This window comes from Quercus lobata, chromosome 12, assembly GCF_001633185.2.
Source record: "Quercus lobata isolate SW786 chromosome 12, ValleyOak3.0 Primary Assembly, whole genome shotgun sequence".
Classification (NCBI taxonomy): Eukaryota; Viridiplantae; Streptophyta; class Magnoliopsida; order Fagales; family Fagaceae; genus Quercus; species Quercus lobata.
In genome coordinates, this window is record NC_044915.1 from 5,626,189 (window position 1) to 5,643,104 (window position 16,916).

Genomic DNA, 16,916 nt, shown 5'->3' on the forward strand with positions numbered 1-16,916 from the left:
GCTTGTTTGGGAGAATTTGTATTCATTGGTTTATTGGACTTAGTTAAAAATATAGTTGTATTTAGAAAGAGGTGGAGCTTTGAAAAACTATACATAAGCCAAATAAATTGAATAAGTTGACAAATTGACTCAATCAATTATGTCAATCTATTGCTATTAAAGTCATTTAACAGAAACTAGGTACATTAGGGGGACGTGATGTACACATCCAGATCTTTTTCTGGTTGATGCACCCTTGTGGTTTTCGAATGTCTTCATGTCGATATGTTGTAAGCTTGAGTTTAGGAATTAGACTTGTCAAAATTGAAAGTAATACTATCTGCTAATCACTCCTTTCAACTCTATTGAAACCAGTGCACCACTATGACCCTTCTTCTTACAGGGAAGTGGCTGCGATCTTTTTATTTTAGGATAAATAAGGATAATTAAAACAATTTGATATCAAATGGGGGTGTGATAAAAAAAATTTAGGCTAAAATGCAAAACTCACTATCTAAGTTTTACCAAAATTTATTTTAGTACTCTAACTTTGTTTTCATTTGTTTCAATTTTCTAGGTTTCAAGTTTATTCAATTAAGACCTTCCTATCAACTTTCATTTAAAAAAAAAAATACTAGAAAATATTTTTCAATCTTTATTTGGATTTTTTTAATTTTAAAATTTTGAATAAAATAATTAAATATTTGGACAATAAATAGTAATATTTAACAAAAGTTGGTGGAGAGTCCTTAATTGAATAAACTTAAAATTTAGAGAACTAAAATGAACAAACATAAAATTAGAGAACTGAAATGAATTATAGTAAAATTGAAATAAATTAGGCAAAAATATAGAACGAGGTGTTAATAGAATTGTAACAAAGAATTAATATAACCATCATTCATCAAGTTTTAAAACTGCTATTGTGATATTATGTGGAGGTGTCCTAGTGACCTCACAATAGACACAAATTTGTTCAGAACTTTTGTCATAACTATCTTACATGGCATATTGTGATTGACTGCCTGCCACTTTCACATAGATTCTCCTTTTTTTTTTCAACTACTCACAGCCTACTGCGTGAAGAGTTGTGGTAAAAATTGTGGTTTTTATTTTTTATTTTTTAATGTGGCTCTATAATTTTTTCTTGTTAAGGTGACAAGCTATCAAATGAACAATATCACTTTCACGTGGGTGTATTATTTACTCTATGCACCAAATCAAAATCACAGTTGTGAAAATTTTGTTTCACTGGATTTATTTTTTCTCAAAATGAAGGAGGAGTTTGATGCAATCCAATGCATTTGTGATTTTGGATTCTATTCTTGGACATATCGTGGGCTTATTCTAGTTCCGGTTAGGCTTGAGTCTCTGGCAACCCAATAAGCCTATGACCACCTAGGCGGTATTTAGATTGCGAAAGATTTAAAAGGAAAAGGGTTTATGTATGGTTTTTAATTCCTTAATCATGTGTGAGATTTCAATTTGTCCTTAACCAATCACTTGTGTCAATTTAATCATCTAGTTCAAGTACTTTGTCTTACCTTTACATGTGGTCTCTAATATCTGTCTTGGGAGTATGTTCTAACTTAAGAGATTAATGTATGACCTAACCTACTATGTTAGCTTTGTAGACATGTAAAAAGAGTCTGCCACAGGTAGAAAGGATGGCCTCGACTGAACTGATCATACCGGCTAGCTCAGTCAAACTCCAATCAAAGAATGGTGTAGCTGAAGAAATAGGAGGAATATGTAAATTCCTTTTGTCACCATTCACCTCATGTTCGCCATCCATGGACTGTCCCAATACTAAATCTCACATGAAACTATAAGGATAAGCAAATCTAAATGAATAAAATCCAGATCAGAAAAACAGGCTTATTGTGCATTCTGAAATATTACGCCAATCACATCAATAAAGTTTATCCAACCGTAATGAGCTGGATGTTGAAAACACAGTTAAGGGCCATTATTGGGTTTTACTTTTAGCATATCCTTGTATCGTCAATCTTCTAACTGAGAGATGATGCTGACAAAGACCTGGTAGCCTTGGCACATGTCAGAAAGAAGACAATACTCATTCTTGGCATGGTATGTGGCCATTAAACCTGAAATATGATGCATAATGAAATGAATCAGTTCTTTGTAATCAACCCTAATAAGTTTCGTCAAAAGAAAAAAGACAAAAAGAAAAACTCATAATGCACAAAATATCGAGCAACTTCTTTCCTTATAAGCTAGGAGTGCACATCTGCAAGAAAAGCAATCTAAAAAAGAGAAGACAAATTAACAAGATAACTAATGGTGTTATGAAAGTTATCTTTCCTCATATGCTTGGAGTGCACATCTGCCAGAAAAGGAATCTTAAAAAGACAGACAAAATTAACAAGATAACTAATGGTATTATGAAAGTTTTCTTTTTCATTAATATATATATATATATTTTAATCAGCAAGTAAAGATCTTTATTAAAGATAAAAGAAGAACAAGTGGCTGAGGTACACAGGGAGTAAACTAAGGACACTCAAGAAAAAGAAATAAGAATTAAGAAAGTTATCTTATGCTCATGATTTAAAAAGTGAATCTTCAATTGACAGTCAAAACTACAACCTGCCAATACACCAGTAGCACAGCACCATTTCATCAAACTATGGACAAGCTATCCATTTTAACGAAAAATTAGCAATCCTTAAACTGCTGAGATCTACAGGTCACCTTCTTACAAACAGAAGGAACAGGCTAACCATCCAATGAACTGTAAATTTTAGGGAGGTTATAAATCCCTAAGATCCAGATGTTAAATCATGAGAGGTCACCATCTATGTAAATGTTTTGACCATTTCTTTAAGACATCGATGATCCATGCCATCTTATATTTCAGGGACCACACTCTGCCAAGTCTTCTAAATTTAAAAGGCCAGAAACATAAATCTTTTTGGTATTCCCCCTTGTCATGCAATTTCTAGCCCGCCAGATCTTCTCTACAATTCATTGCCTTCTTTCATTGTCGTGTCCTTGCACCTCCTTCAACCATAACGACAGTACTACATAATAAAGCATTCAGCTGTCTTTGGCATGCATGACTAGATCATCTCAGTAAAGTATCTATCATCTCCATCACCTAGTGCGCCCACCTAAGATCTCACAACTACCAATATAGTTCTAATTTTTGCTGGGTATCATCTAATTTCAGTATCATCATGATAAAATCAACTATGTCAATGGATTTAGAGATTACTGATTAATACAAGAATGGCAGTGTTTCCATGCACACATCACTTTCCTGGGTCTGGAAACTATTAATCCAGTATCCCATTTCATGCAGTTCGATGAATTCTTCAAGTTAACTAGTAGAAAGCATTGAATTTTAATAGTCTGTTTGGATTGAGAGAGAGGGAGGGGAAGTAGAGTAGATTTAGCCCAAATTTAGCCTATTTTCAGCTAACTTCACTCTATCCCACTCCATCCAAACGGGACCTAAATCTTTTTCAGCGTGCTAAAAAAAATGTTATTTTAGCTATTTTAGCACACCAAAAACCTATTTTTGCTATTTTAACTCACCATTTTACAATACACGTTACATCCCATATTCTATTGTAGCATACAACACATTGAATAAATAAATAAATAAAACCAGCACCACCCCATAGGCCACAGCCCACAACCCACAAACCACCACCGCCACCCCCACAACCTGTGGCCAGATTGTCAAATCCTGTAACCCCATACAACACATTGTCAGCATTACCCCCACAACCCTCACATCGCAATGCCAGCACCACCTGGAAATTGCAGTGCCAACCCATGACCCACAATGCCATCACTTAAGAGAGAAAGATGGAGAGAGGTCTGAGAGGAGATAGAAAAAATGATTAAATAAAATAAGTAGCAATGCTAAAAAGGTTCACAAATTTTTGCTCAAGTAGCACACCAGATGGAGGGATTTTTTTATTTTATTTTATATATATCTTTGGTGTGCTAAAATGGCATTTTGGGTGTTTCAGCACACCCAATGCTAATGCTTAACCTCTGAATTTTAAGTAGCGCACTGTTTATCCCTACATAAACAGAATGCTTCAAGTTATAGTAGCAGATCATTGTAGCAATGCTAAAAAAAATTGCAAATTAGTGCTCAAATGCCACACAGGATGGAGGGTTTTTTTTGCTCTTTGGGTGCTAAAATAGCATTTTGGTGTGCTAAAACACCCAAAATGCTATTTTAGCACAGCCAATGCTGATGCTCACCTCTGAAATTTAAGTAGCTTATCCCTACATAAAGAGAATGCTTCAAGTTATAGTTGAGTCAAAAACATTTACAATAAAGATGTCAGCAAGTTTGCTGGTTTTTTTTGTTTGTGGTAATAAGTGATGTCCAGATCTCCTAGCATGGTTGAACACAGTGCCAACCCATGACCCACAATGCCATCACTTAAGAGAGAAAGATGGAGAGAGGTCTGAGAGGAGATAGAAAAAATGATTAAATAAAATAAGTAGCAATGCTAAAAAGGTTCACAAATTTTTGCTCAAGTAGCACACCAGATGGAGGGATTTTTTTATTTTATTTTATATATATCTTTGGTGTGCTAAAATGGCATTTTGGGTGTTTCAGCACACCCAATGCTAATGCTTAACCTCTGAATTTTAAGTAGCGCACTGTTTATCCCTACATAAACAGAATGCTTCAAGTTATAGTAGCAGATCATTGTAGCAATGCTAAAAAAAATTGCAAATTAGTGCTCAAATGCCACACAGGATGGAGGGTTTTTTTTGCTCTTTGGGTGCTAAAATAGCATTTTGGTGTGCTAAAACACCCAAAATGCTATTTTAGCACAGCCAATGCTGATGCTCACCTCTGAAATTTAAGTAGCTTATCCCTACATAAAGAGAATGCTTCAAGTTATAGTTGAGTCAAAAACATTTACAATAAAGATGTCAGCAAGTTTGCTCCAGTTTTTTTTGTTTGTGGTAATAAGTGATGTCCAGATCTCCTAGCATGGTTGAACACCACTTTGCCTTCTAACCTTTTCAACAACTAATTACTACTTGCTTACCCCTTTGGTGAGAGAGGGGGGCATCTCACTAAAAGGAAAGCAGAAAGTATAGAAGAGAAAATATTTATATGACTAAAAGAAATTTCTTTGAGATGGACATAATACACTACAGAGGAAAAAGTGATTATATTTCCAGTACAACACTGTTTTCAAGGGTTCATCCAAATTATGTCTAAAATCAAGTAAGAAAAGGGCTGAGAGAGAGAGAGAGAGAGACCTTCCCCTTAAGTTTTCATCTGGTAAGACATTTTCCAAATTAGATTATAAGGGTTACTTTATGTCAAAGCTTATAAGAGCTTCTACAATAACTTCATAGAATAAAACTGCAACATCCTTTACACTGGAACAAAGTATTGGAATTTAAAAATAAGAAGCTAGCTTAAAGAAATAATAAATAAATTTTTGATAAGTGAAAAATAAAAATAAATAAATAAGACAAACAAACTTATAAGAAGAATGCTTGAAATTTGCAGAACATAGAAATCAGCTTCTGAGTAACAAATTTTTGCAATAATGCAGAAGCAGATTGCTTACTTGTAGAAGGGAGTCAACCTGCAAAACAAAAGAGAAGAAGGAAGAAAAAACCCTTAATAAGACATCTTTTCTGTCAAAGGCCTGTATTCAAAAGGGTTTGACAAGATGATAAACCTGACATCTCCTGAAATTGTACACTCAGCTGGAATCTGATTGATTCCACCTCCTGGATCTGCAATAAAGAAGCTGAACATAATAAAATGAAAGTGATTTTCTTTTCCCCCAACATTGTCAGTATAGGCAAAGAAACTTACAACTCCATTGAGTTGGTTTCATGGTTGAAGGTGTTGCAAACCCATAGACCTGTTCCTTAGGATGGGGAGGAAAGTCTCTGTAAAACCTTGATTGGATCTCTTTTAATGCTTCCATTGCTAGCTCCAAAGGATTTATAGCCTGCAATATTCAACAAGATTCTGATTGAATAGACAAGTAAAATCTGAAGACGTTATTATATGTTCATTTTTGGCAATCAACTCCTTTCTTCTTCTTCTTCTTCTTCTTCTTCTTTTTGAAAAATAATACAATTCTATTGTAAATAGAAGAATCAATGCATTGGTTGATTGCAAGTCATCCTTTCAGCAAATCACAATTGAAAATTCAAGAGTTATGAATTACAAAAAAGAATCACAATATGTACTGACAATAGGATGCAGCTAGTCAAATAGAGATTGTAGAAAAATTCTTTTGAGCAAGTTCACATTCAGCTCTACCAACTTTCTACCTTGTTTAAAGGAAAACTTTCAGAAAGTCATAATGGAGATTGTTATATAATTGGTATAAACAATTCCCAAAGTTTTGTATATATAAGTTTGATTTTTGAATATTGCAGTTGGGGAAGTGTATAGATTCCTCTGAATTGATGCTGAATGTGTAAGCCTAATGGTCAATTAGTTCAAAATTTCTTACTACATTGCACTATCATTAGGGAGTTGTGGTCTTTTACTTTCCCTTTGAAGGTTAGCGATGTATGTTTCTATTGGAAGGGATTTGTGGAAGGCATGGTAATGGGTTAGTTTTGGAATGGCTACTCCTCTATGTATCATGTGGGGGAAATTATTGTGTACTCCCAGAGTATTATAAATGCGTACTCCCTCCTCTCACATGAATAGTGGGTCCCACTAATTAAATTCATAGTGGGACCCACCATTCATGTGAGAGGGGGGACTACGCATTTATAATACTCCGGGAGTACCTAATAATTTTCCATCATGTGGACTATTTGAAGGACAACAATAAGACATTTAATGATGCTAAACTTTCCATGGTGCAGCTTAAGTCTTTATTTTTGATAAATTTACTTAAGTGATGCTTACTTTTGGCTGCATCTAGTTTTCTTCTCTCCTAAGCCCTACTTGTTTTGACGTAAAATGTTTTTGAAAAACATTTTTAATGATCAACAGACAATTACAGCAGAATGGTGGAAATATTTTATGTTTTTAAAAAGCGTAAAAAATTTTCCAAAGAAAAATCCTTGGTTTCGTCCGTACCTTCCATACTTTAATTTCATAGATTGGTGTGTTCTTTAGGTGAACCTTTTGTATACATATTGTATACTTAAGTTTTTCCTTCTATGTAATATAATTTATTGATTAGCTTCTAAAAAAAATTATATTTAAAGGCCAGGTACCCAACTCATGTCAGCTCAATATTGCATTCTGTCAAGGACTATACATTATCTTAGACTAAACCAGTCAAGCATTCTCTAACTACCACAACTGAAAATCTTTTTGGCATTCTGCTTATATTTGATCCTCTAACTTAAATCATTACAATCCAAACTGGAACTGATCATAGGCTTAATTGCCAGTGACCATTGCTCTGTCCTTGAGTGGAAAATTTCATATAAAAGAAAGAGAACATTTTCAAATCCAACTACTTGATTTCATTTTCATCTGCACAATATAATATAGCACGTTCCTTTGTCTTAATTCTCTTTTGCTTTTCACTCACTCTTCAGAATCTTAGAAAAGCACAAACCAGTCCAATATATATATATATATAAAGTAAATCATTCCAATAAATTTGGTATTTTTTAATTGTAATCTAGTCAATGTTCCCTCTAGGGTAATCATGTGCACAGAAAAATCACACAAAAAGTATCAGACATAATTGTAATGGTGTGTGTACCTTATGGGCTAAACCACTGTGAAAAAGCTTCCCAGTCACTTTAAGTTTCCAAGGAATCATACCACCAGTACCAACACAAGGTTGTTTATCTGCTGTGTCAATCCAAAACCTGAGTGGAAATGCCAAAAATCACAAAAATTAAACTAAAACTTTATTAAGCTTTAGCATAAAGATAGTTTCAAGAGATGCTTTATATATTTCTTTTCATTCACAAGAAATGCCATTTACTAACAGTGGACCATCCTTCAGCTTATTAAGTAGTCCATCTTTCACGAGTGCATCCACACCAACTCCCGAAATGGCAGAATTCTCTTCATTGGCTATAAAGACAGCAACAACAGTGGACTTCAATTTTGGTTTTGTCTCCCCTAGCCTCTTCATGAGTTCAGTTACAAGCGCAACATGCCCCAAACAATCAGTAGTTCCACGGCCGCGAAGTTTATCACCATCAATGCTCAATGAGAAAGGATCAAATTCCTGTAAAATGAGAATTAAATAAAATAAAATAAAAAAGATGCTCAAAGATCAGCAATCCTTCATTTACACACAGACTTCAAAATTCAAAATCACAGTTTCTATACTGAAATTTTAATTATCATCTCAGAACTGAGAATTAAATATGCTCACAAAATCTTAATGCCAATCTTAAAATAGGGGAACCGTTCTTTTTTATAAATAGAAGAGAGAGATAACCTAGATTTAATATGCCATGCCATACATTGTCAAGAACAATTTTTGAAAAAGGTACTGTTGAAAGAACTAAGAACCTGAGATTACAGCCCCAAGACAAGCACTAAATCCAATTCAGGACAAACCCAGATTATAAAATAAAAATAAAAGCCCAAATGCTGAAATTGAGAACATAATTACATCTCATAAACCCCAGACAAACTATGCCAAAAAAATCCAATAACTTGATAGAACCAGTTCTAACCAGACCATACCGGATTGAAATTATGATTATTAAAGGATTGAATAGCCAAATGGATAGAAACCCAGAAAAGATAACGCACAAAAAGAGAAAGAAGCAGACCCAAATAACTTATAACATGCAACTCCTTGATAAAAACCAATACTAACCATACCATAGCAGATTGAAAATTATGATCACTAAAGGGTTGCATAGCCAAATGGACAAAAACCCAGAAAAGAAAACACAGAAAAAAGAGAGAGAGAGAGAGAAAGAAGCAGACCCAATCATTAGGATTAGCAGTAACCACATCCATGTGACAACCAACGAAGGACAAGACATTGCCAGGGACAGTCCCAGGATACTCCACAATGATATTGCCTCTGCCTTGATGATAGGTGACATGGTTGACGATCAAAGGTCCTCCACCTGTGGTTGTGCTGTAAGGAAGAAGAGAGTCCAACACGTGTTTCGCCACTCTGTCTTCCTCTGGAATCAGGTCCGGGGGATTGTTCTGGACGTACTTGGCTTCCCCAATCAGCTTCGAGAGGAGGCTCACAAAGGACTCCTTGTTCAGCTCACCTAGCGTTTCTTTTACGTGCGCAGAAGAAGATGCCATTTTTATTTCTTTCTTTCTTTCTTTTTGGGTTGAATTGTGAATGCCGAGGAGCCCAGCTGGTTCTGCCTATATATCTTCTCAAACCAAAATTTTATACATATGAATATGAAAATTATGTTTTACTATACGAATTAAGAAATTTAGCATTGTGTAATCAGCATTTTTTTTTAAAAAAAAAAATTTCTCCTAGTTTGCCCTCTTTTATTTATTTATTTATTTATTTTGTTTAAATATGAAGTTTGGTAATTGTGGATTATGGAAATTATTAAAAGGAATCTATATTTAAGGTCTGTTTGGATACTGTTTATTTTGCTGAAAATTGAAAATTTATTACTGAAAATACTATAGCAAAATAATTTGTAAGCTAGCTAATTTTTTTGACTGAAACTACTGTAGCTTCAGCTAAAAGTACTGTAACTTTTTTTTTCCCCTACTATGGTTGATACCTGCGTGATTTCTCCCACACTCTCCATTAGCATTTCACTCATCTCCCACCCTAACGCCTGTCTTCCAGAATAAAGGCAAGCCCATGCCCAGAAGAGAAATCCACAGCTCAGAGCTCCCAGTCGATGCCAGCGAAGATCGGGTTGCTCAAAACGCACCGTAGCAAGAAATATAAAAATAGATTCGTTGGCGTATCTCACTTGCTGCAAAACGCACTGTATAGCAAGAATAATTTGCGTTTTTCACAAGTTTGTGGGATTCGTGAACAGTGCCGTGGGACTCAGGTGATAAAACGCAGCCTGTAAATGCATTAGCCAAACGCACACTTAATACTTATCTATCTATACTATTAATTACAGGATTTTCGGTTTAGGTTTCATTATTTTGCATACTAAAATATCCTTACATAAATTCTTAAACTCTAAAAAATATATACCTATCCTTTAGTTAAATAATTTTAAATTTAAAAACACAAATAGGTTATGTGGGGCCAGGGAACTTATGATTCGACCCACGCTCTACTAGGGCCCGAGGCCCGTGCCGAGGAGGGTATTTGCCGAGGACGAATAGGGAAAGGCCGAAGTGTCGGGGGGAACAGCCGAGGATGACCCTGTCCTCGGCACTCCAAGACTTCAAAGAGAAGAGCAACATCTCGTTAAAGGCTGCCCCCAAAAAGCCCCCTTAAGAAGAGGCGAGTAGAATAGGACTCACGTGGGGGTACGGTGCAAAACTGGTTCAAGGCAAATACGTCCCCTCCGCATTAAATGCACCCGCCAAAGTCCTGACCATATTAATGAGAAAAGACACCTGGACAGGGTGACTTCGATCGTCGCAACTAACAAAAAGTAAGGGGGGACAGCTGATGGGACGGGTACTGAAGTAGGCACCTGCCTGATCAACAAGTGGAGGGCTAAGATCAACCAAGAAGAGCTATATAATGTGAAGGTTGATGTGCCTAAAGGGTGGTTAGGAAAAATGGCCAAAAACCAGAGCTTCCCAGTCCGCCTCCAGGAAAAAGACTCCTCGAGCAAACACGATTTAATTCTATATGAATACCACGAAAAACCACCATTCGGTGACTAAGGCCTAGCCTTTCAAACCCACGCTCTACAAATGATATTGTTTGGGCCTTTTTTTACGTACGAACCCAGTATCATTTTGGGTCGTTACAAATTGAGTCATTACAAGTTAATAGAGTAATTTACTATTTTTTTAAAAGTTCCTAGGTTTTAGGTTTTTTCTTTTATCTTCTCCCTTGAATTACCACTTTTTATTTTAAAGTTCAAAATTTCAATGAAGGTTTTTTTTTTTTTTTTTTTTTTTTTGAGAATGAAATTTCAATGAAGTTAGTTTACTATAATTGTGTTTTTATATGGAATTATAATATTCTAGTATTACACATTTAGTATGTTTTTGTTTGTATAAGGATATGGAAGGCCAAAATAACTTTTTGGTCTCTACAGTTTGGACCAATCCCTACTTTTTTGGACCTCCTATTTTGGTTCTTAAAAATCAAAAATTGTTTTCAATTTAGTCCTTCATCGTCATCTCACTAACCTTAACACCATACGTGGCGGACGGAGTGCATTGCTAACACACTAAATGTCGTGACTATTAAAATAATATTAAAAAATTATTTGAAAGTTAAAAAAAGCCATGTTAGATTCACATCAGTTTTTAAATTTAAAATGTTAAAATTTCAATTTTAACTAAATTAAAAAAAAAAAATAAAAGCCAAAAATCACATGAATAGAGATCTAGGTTTATGTTGAACATGAACACACAAGAACACGAACCCAAAAAATTCACATTTGTGTGGACTTTTGAATTGTTTGATCCTAATCAATTATTTCTTAATCTGATTGAAAAACACACAAGTAAGAAAAGAAAGGTAAAAAAAAAAAGCATTGTACCTAAACTCTAAAAAACACACAAATTCAAACACATACACACACACAACTTGCAATCTCAAACTCAAGAAAATCAACATTTTGAACAAACTCATCTTGAACAACAAACTTTGCTACCGAAACCATAATGTTCTTCCCACTCTCCATCTCTCTAGCTAAACTCTAAGCACCCAAAATTTTCAAAACCCCAAGAATGCAAACCAAGAATGAACATAATTAACAAAAATCTAGAAAATTAACACAAAACATGGGCCACAACAACAACACCAGCAGAACAAAAACCACCACTCCCAATACAACAAAACTCACATACAACAACCTTCAAACCAAACCCACTTTGAAACCTAGAACCTGACCACCAGAGTTCTTAAATCACACCCTAGATCTTGAACCCATACTCCCCCTTGAACCCAGACGCCGCATTTTGACTTCACTGGTTTTGGGTCAGGCCGCAAAATGGGTGGACGTGTGGTTTGAAAGTGAAATCTTAACTCAGTCGTGACGTTTTGGTGTTGTGTGGGGTTTGATTTTTTGGATTTTTTCATGTTTAATTTTGTGTTTGTTTCAGATAAAAAAATTTGGAAAAAAAAAAACGAATGAAAGTAAAAAAGTTTTTTTAATTAAAATAAAATAAAATTGAAGGAATTATTTTAATTAAAATACATATTAGAATAGTAATGAGTAAAATTATAAGGGTTCCAAATATTATGTAGCACAATATTATGAGGTCAACAATAGTCAAACCTCTTTAGTTTTATAGTGTCATCTAAAAAATATCCTATGTGTCAAGCATAGTAACATATGCTTGTAAACAAGTGGAGCATTAAAGTTGTTGAATTTGTGGGGAATTCCTAAGTTATTCTAGGACCACAACCAATTTCACACTCATTTTCATAACTATCTTATGTGGCAAACTGTGATGAGTTATCTACTACTTTCACATGAATCTACCATTTTTTTTTTATCACTTGTAGTCAACCACATAGGATAGTTGCGAAAATAGATGTGAAATTAGTTGTGATTATAGAATTTTTCATTTCTAAGTAGAGAGCCATGATGACTGTTATTTGTTTGTCCACAAGTTTGGAGTGCCAAGCCCGATCTTGATCTTGATATGAATATTGATATGTAGAGTTAGTAACAATTTCTTTAAGTTTTATACTTGTCAAGATCTTGATATAGATATTGATGTGGATTATAATATATAGAGTTAGTAACAATTGTTATAAAGTTTTACAGTTGTCTTGTTCTTGATATGGATATGGATGTGGGTTATAATATGTAGAGTTATTAACAATTTTATTAAAGTAATGTACTTGTATTGATTTTGATATGGATGTTAATGTGGATTTTATGTAGAATTAATAACAATTGTATTAAAGTAATGTACTTGTCTTAATCTTGATATGAATATTGATGTGGATTATGATATATAGAGTGTTGAGGGCCATTTGTGGAAGCCCAGGTAGACAGAAAGAAAGCCTAATAATGAGGGCAACAAAGAATTGACAAAATAGATAGCAAAAACCCATTAGGCCCAAGCGGCAGAAATAATGGATCACAGGCTCAACAAATAAATAAATGGGTCTTGAAGAGGCAAGCGGGCTCAAAGAAGTCAAGAAAGAAAGAAATAGCATCCCATGGGCAGTGTATGAGGGAGAAAAGTGAGAAAGGGTCACCGTAGGTCCAAGGCAATGTAAACTAAGAGAGTAAGGGGTTTATGGCAGGCCCATGAACCCCAAAGATAAGAATAAGGTTATTGGGCCAGGGAAGCCCAATGAAGTTAGTAAAAAGCCCATGGGAGTGTGGAATTAGCAAACGGGCCGAGGAAGCCCAAAGAAAGCAATCGGGCCGTGGATGCCCAAAGAAAAGCCCAAAGGGACATAGGAGCCCATGAGTAAAAGCAAAAACAATGCTCATGACAGGCCACTGAGAAAAGGGATAAACGGTTGGCCCAAAAAGAGGTCCAGCAGGATTAAGTTATTATGGCAGGAATAACAGTTCAACGTTGCAGGCAATAAAGAAAATCAAGAGTGGGCCAAAGAAATGCAAGGCCCATTATCATACAAAGCCCAGCCACCTGAATAGAGCGGGAAACCAAAGAAAAGCCCACATGAAGGGTCAGGAAACACAGACGGAGAGTCTCCAGATCACGCAGACGCATGAGCAGTAGACAGACTCTTGGACATATCTGAAAGAAAAGCATGCGCAAGGCCCAGACACTACCAGCCTGTACCCAGCCAATATAGGACGTGGTGGGGTCATGGGCCAGAGGTAAGAGGTAAAGGGGGTATGGTTTGATGGTGGGGAGAGGGGAAAAGATCTATTTTGCGGCTCCTGCCCAAACCCTTTTGGGAGGTACGTCCTGCTGGGATGATAGACCACCCAAAAGAGGCAAGTTTGAAGGGGAACCGTTGGGTGCATGCCTTGAGAGTAGAGAGAGAAAGCATTTATACTGTGGCAGGAAGAAGAGTGACGGTATACAGAGGAACGAAACAAACCTGCCTCTGTCTGGCAAGGGTGAATGTCACACAGACCTGGTGGTTGGCAAGTACGCCCAGACCAGACAAAGGCGGTTAAGGGGCAAAACGGTAAAACATTGGTCACGGCAGGCATTATAAAAGGGCCCTTGCCGTGTCCTGAAAAAGGGATCGAAAAACAGAGCATTTTGTGGAATAGAAAGAAAAACAAAGTAAAAAGAAGAGAAAAAAATATAAGAAAGAAAACAAAGAAGAAAAGAGAGAAAATTATGGAAGAATGAGAGGTAATACAGTGGGCATACACCGGTAGATCGGTTTCCCTCTCTCCCCCTTCAAATCTTGCTCTCTTCCAAAACGTAAACACGGATTCCTTTTTTGGGCAATAACCATTCAGGTCCGACTCCCTCAAAGCCATTAATCCCCACGGCAGAATCCTTTTCCTGGGGGATTATTTGCATTGAGAAGAGGTGTTCTCCTCTCTTTGGCTTTGTTTCGGTAGACTAGACTTAAAACTTAATTTATGTCCATTTGATTAGTTCGTATTATTTTCTTTATTCTCTCTGTGATTGACATCATCATGACTGTAATCATGCTTTATTAGTAGGGATTACATAGCCATTTATTTAAATAGTCAGAATACTCTGTTTTGGTTATTATTATTATATCTGCCTGCCGTAACTCGTCTACAACAGTTCTACTTGCCGTAAGTTTACTCCTGGCAGACAAGGCATAAGTTTGTGCACAAACCGGCCTAAGTTGAGTTACAATTGGACCGGCCCCAACTCCCTTACTCAGAAATATTCGGGCCCATCACTGTAGGAGGCAGTCCAGCCTAACACACCATACACAAAAAAGGCCCCCCACATAGAGTTAGTAACAATTGTATTATGTTTTATATTTGGAAAGAACTTGTAATGAATATATATTTTGTATTTTATCTCTCATGTCAATATATAGTTCTAAAAAATGACCAAAAAGTCCAAAGACACTTATAATATACCAAATTATGAGATGGCAAGATTGGTTAGAATGAAGCATAACCAAGAGAGAATAAATGCTTTGGGGTTGAAGCATTTTTCAACTTCTCTAAAACTCTGCTCAGCCCAATTGTGCAAATGGGAAAAGAAATAGAACTAGTGTTGTGGTAGATGATGATGAATATTTACCACCTATTGGTGACAATGACAATGATGATGATTCATCTAATTCGTTAATCCATAAGTTACTGTATATTTCATTTAGTGTTTGTTATACTAGAAATTATTATTATTATTATTAGAACGATTAATTAGATAATGACTTTGTTTTTTTCATTATTTGTAATGACTTTTTTACCTATGTATATGTTTGTTTGTTACATATGGCACTAGGAAGACTTACACGTTCAAGACGTGAGACATCTACCCTAGAGGTCCAATATTAGAAAACACCATCAGGGCACATCCTGAAGCAGATCCTCCTGCCCAAATTTCTTCTAATGTGGATTTGCAACCTATAGACACAGTAACTAGTACGGCTAGTAATTACATAGAATACTTCACTTAATGACAACTCTACTATATCTTTACTTTTGATATTATACTTCACATAACATATGTATTACTATTTTGATAGTTTGTTTCTTTTCTTTGAAATGATAGGAAACTATTTTGAAAGTACAAGAGGAGCATCATCAAGATCCTAATGCAATTCCCTTGACCCAAGAGGAGATATCTAACATAGTTTTTTAGGAGAAATCTAGCATTGTAAAGGGACTTGGCATTAGACCTTCCTCATCTCTTTGGACCACCACCTCATTTAGTTCCTCAATCCAATATATCCAACATCTAGAGAGTTAGATAGCTGAGCTCAAGGAGGTAAAAACAAAACAAGACGAGGTGAACAATAATATCTTACACTTTTTGAGGAGCAGGGTTATGATGATGCTCTTAACAATTAGGGTAGCTTGTCTTCGAGCTAAAAAACTTATTTGTTAGCATTTTATTTTAGCAATTGTGCATTACATGGTGTGATTACTTTTAATGTACTATTAGAAATGTTTCTTATAACATAGTTAATGCATTGTTAGAAAATATTTGTATTAAATTACACTTGAAAATATATTTTTGTTTTCTACAACTTCTTTTTTTTGTTGAGAAAGTTGCTTTCTACAACTTATTGTTTAGGAGTTGTGACTTTAATTCAATGGTGTGACTAGTTTTAATGCATTGTTAGAAATATTTCTTTTAACATAGTTAATGTTTTTACTTCATGATTTTAATGTAGTTTTTTTTTTTTTTTTAATATTTGTGCAGATATTTTATTGGTGGCTTTTGGGCATTTTCTTTTGGCACTACTTAATGACATTTAAAGACATCTTCTTTTGGCCTTATTTATATTACATTAATGTTTTTGTATTGTTATAAGACATCTTGTGTTAGAATTGTGTTGCAAACAATTTGTATGGATGGATTGAATCTAATACTTGTTTTATTTACTTTTGGATTGTATGGATGATTTGCTTATAAATGTGTTGTTCATATGTGAGGTTCTAATAATGTAATTACAGGTTAATATTAAAAGAAATAAATGAAAATAGAAAATTAGACAATGAATAATAGATATTTGGCGACGAATTTTTTCGTCACTAATGGTTCAAATAGGATGGAATAAAAAGAATTGATGATGAAATGTTTCATTGCCTAATATGGTAAAATTTAAATGGAAAAAAAAAATGGTTTAGATGACAAAATTATTCATCGCCTAATATGGCAAAATTAAAAAACTAAATAAAAAAATTGGTTTTGGTGACAAAATACTTTGTTGCCAAATATGATTAAATAAAAAATAAAATAAATTTGACGAAGAAACTATTTTGTTGCT

General features: G+C 34.9%; 1 protein-coding gene across 1 annotated transcript; it reads right to left on the reverse strand.

The window, feature by feature from the left end:
• Positions 1-1,785: 1,785 nt before the first annotated feature.
• On the reverse strand, positions 1,786-9,294 carry LOC115970131 (acetylornithine deacetylase). Its single transcript, XM_031089801.1, has 8 exons — positions 8,885-9,294; positions 7,924-8,168; positions 7,692-7,800; positions 5,819-5,957; positions 5,679-5,736; positions 5,565-5,582; positions 5,305-5,370; positions 1,786-2,134 (listed from the first exon to the last, which is right to left on the reverse strand). Exons 1-8 carry the CDS (start codon positions 9,218-9,220, stop codon positions 1,984-1,986), a joined length of 1,122 nt encoding a protein of 373 aa, XP_030945661.1. The 5' UTR covers positions 9,221-9,294; the 3' UTR covers positions 1,786-1,983.
• Positions 9,295-16,916: the final 7,622 nt, after the last annotated feature.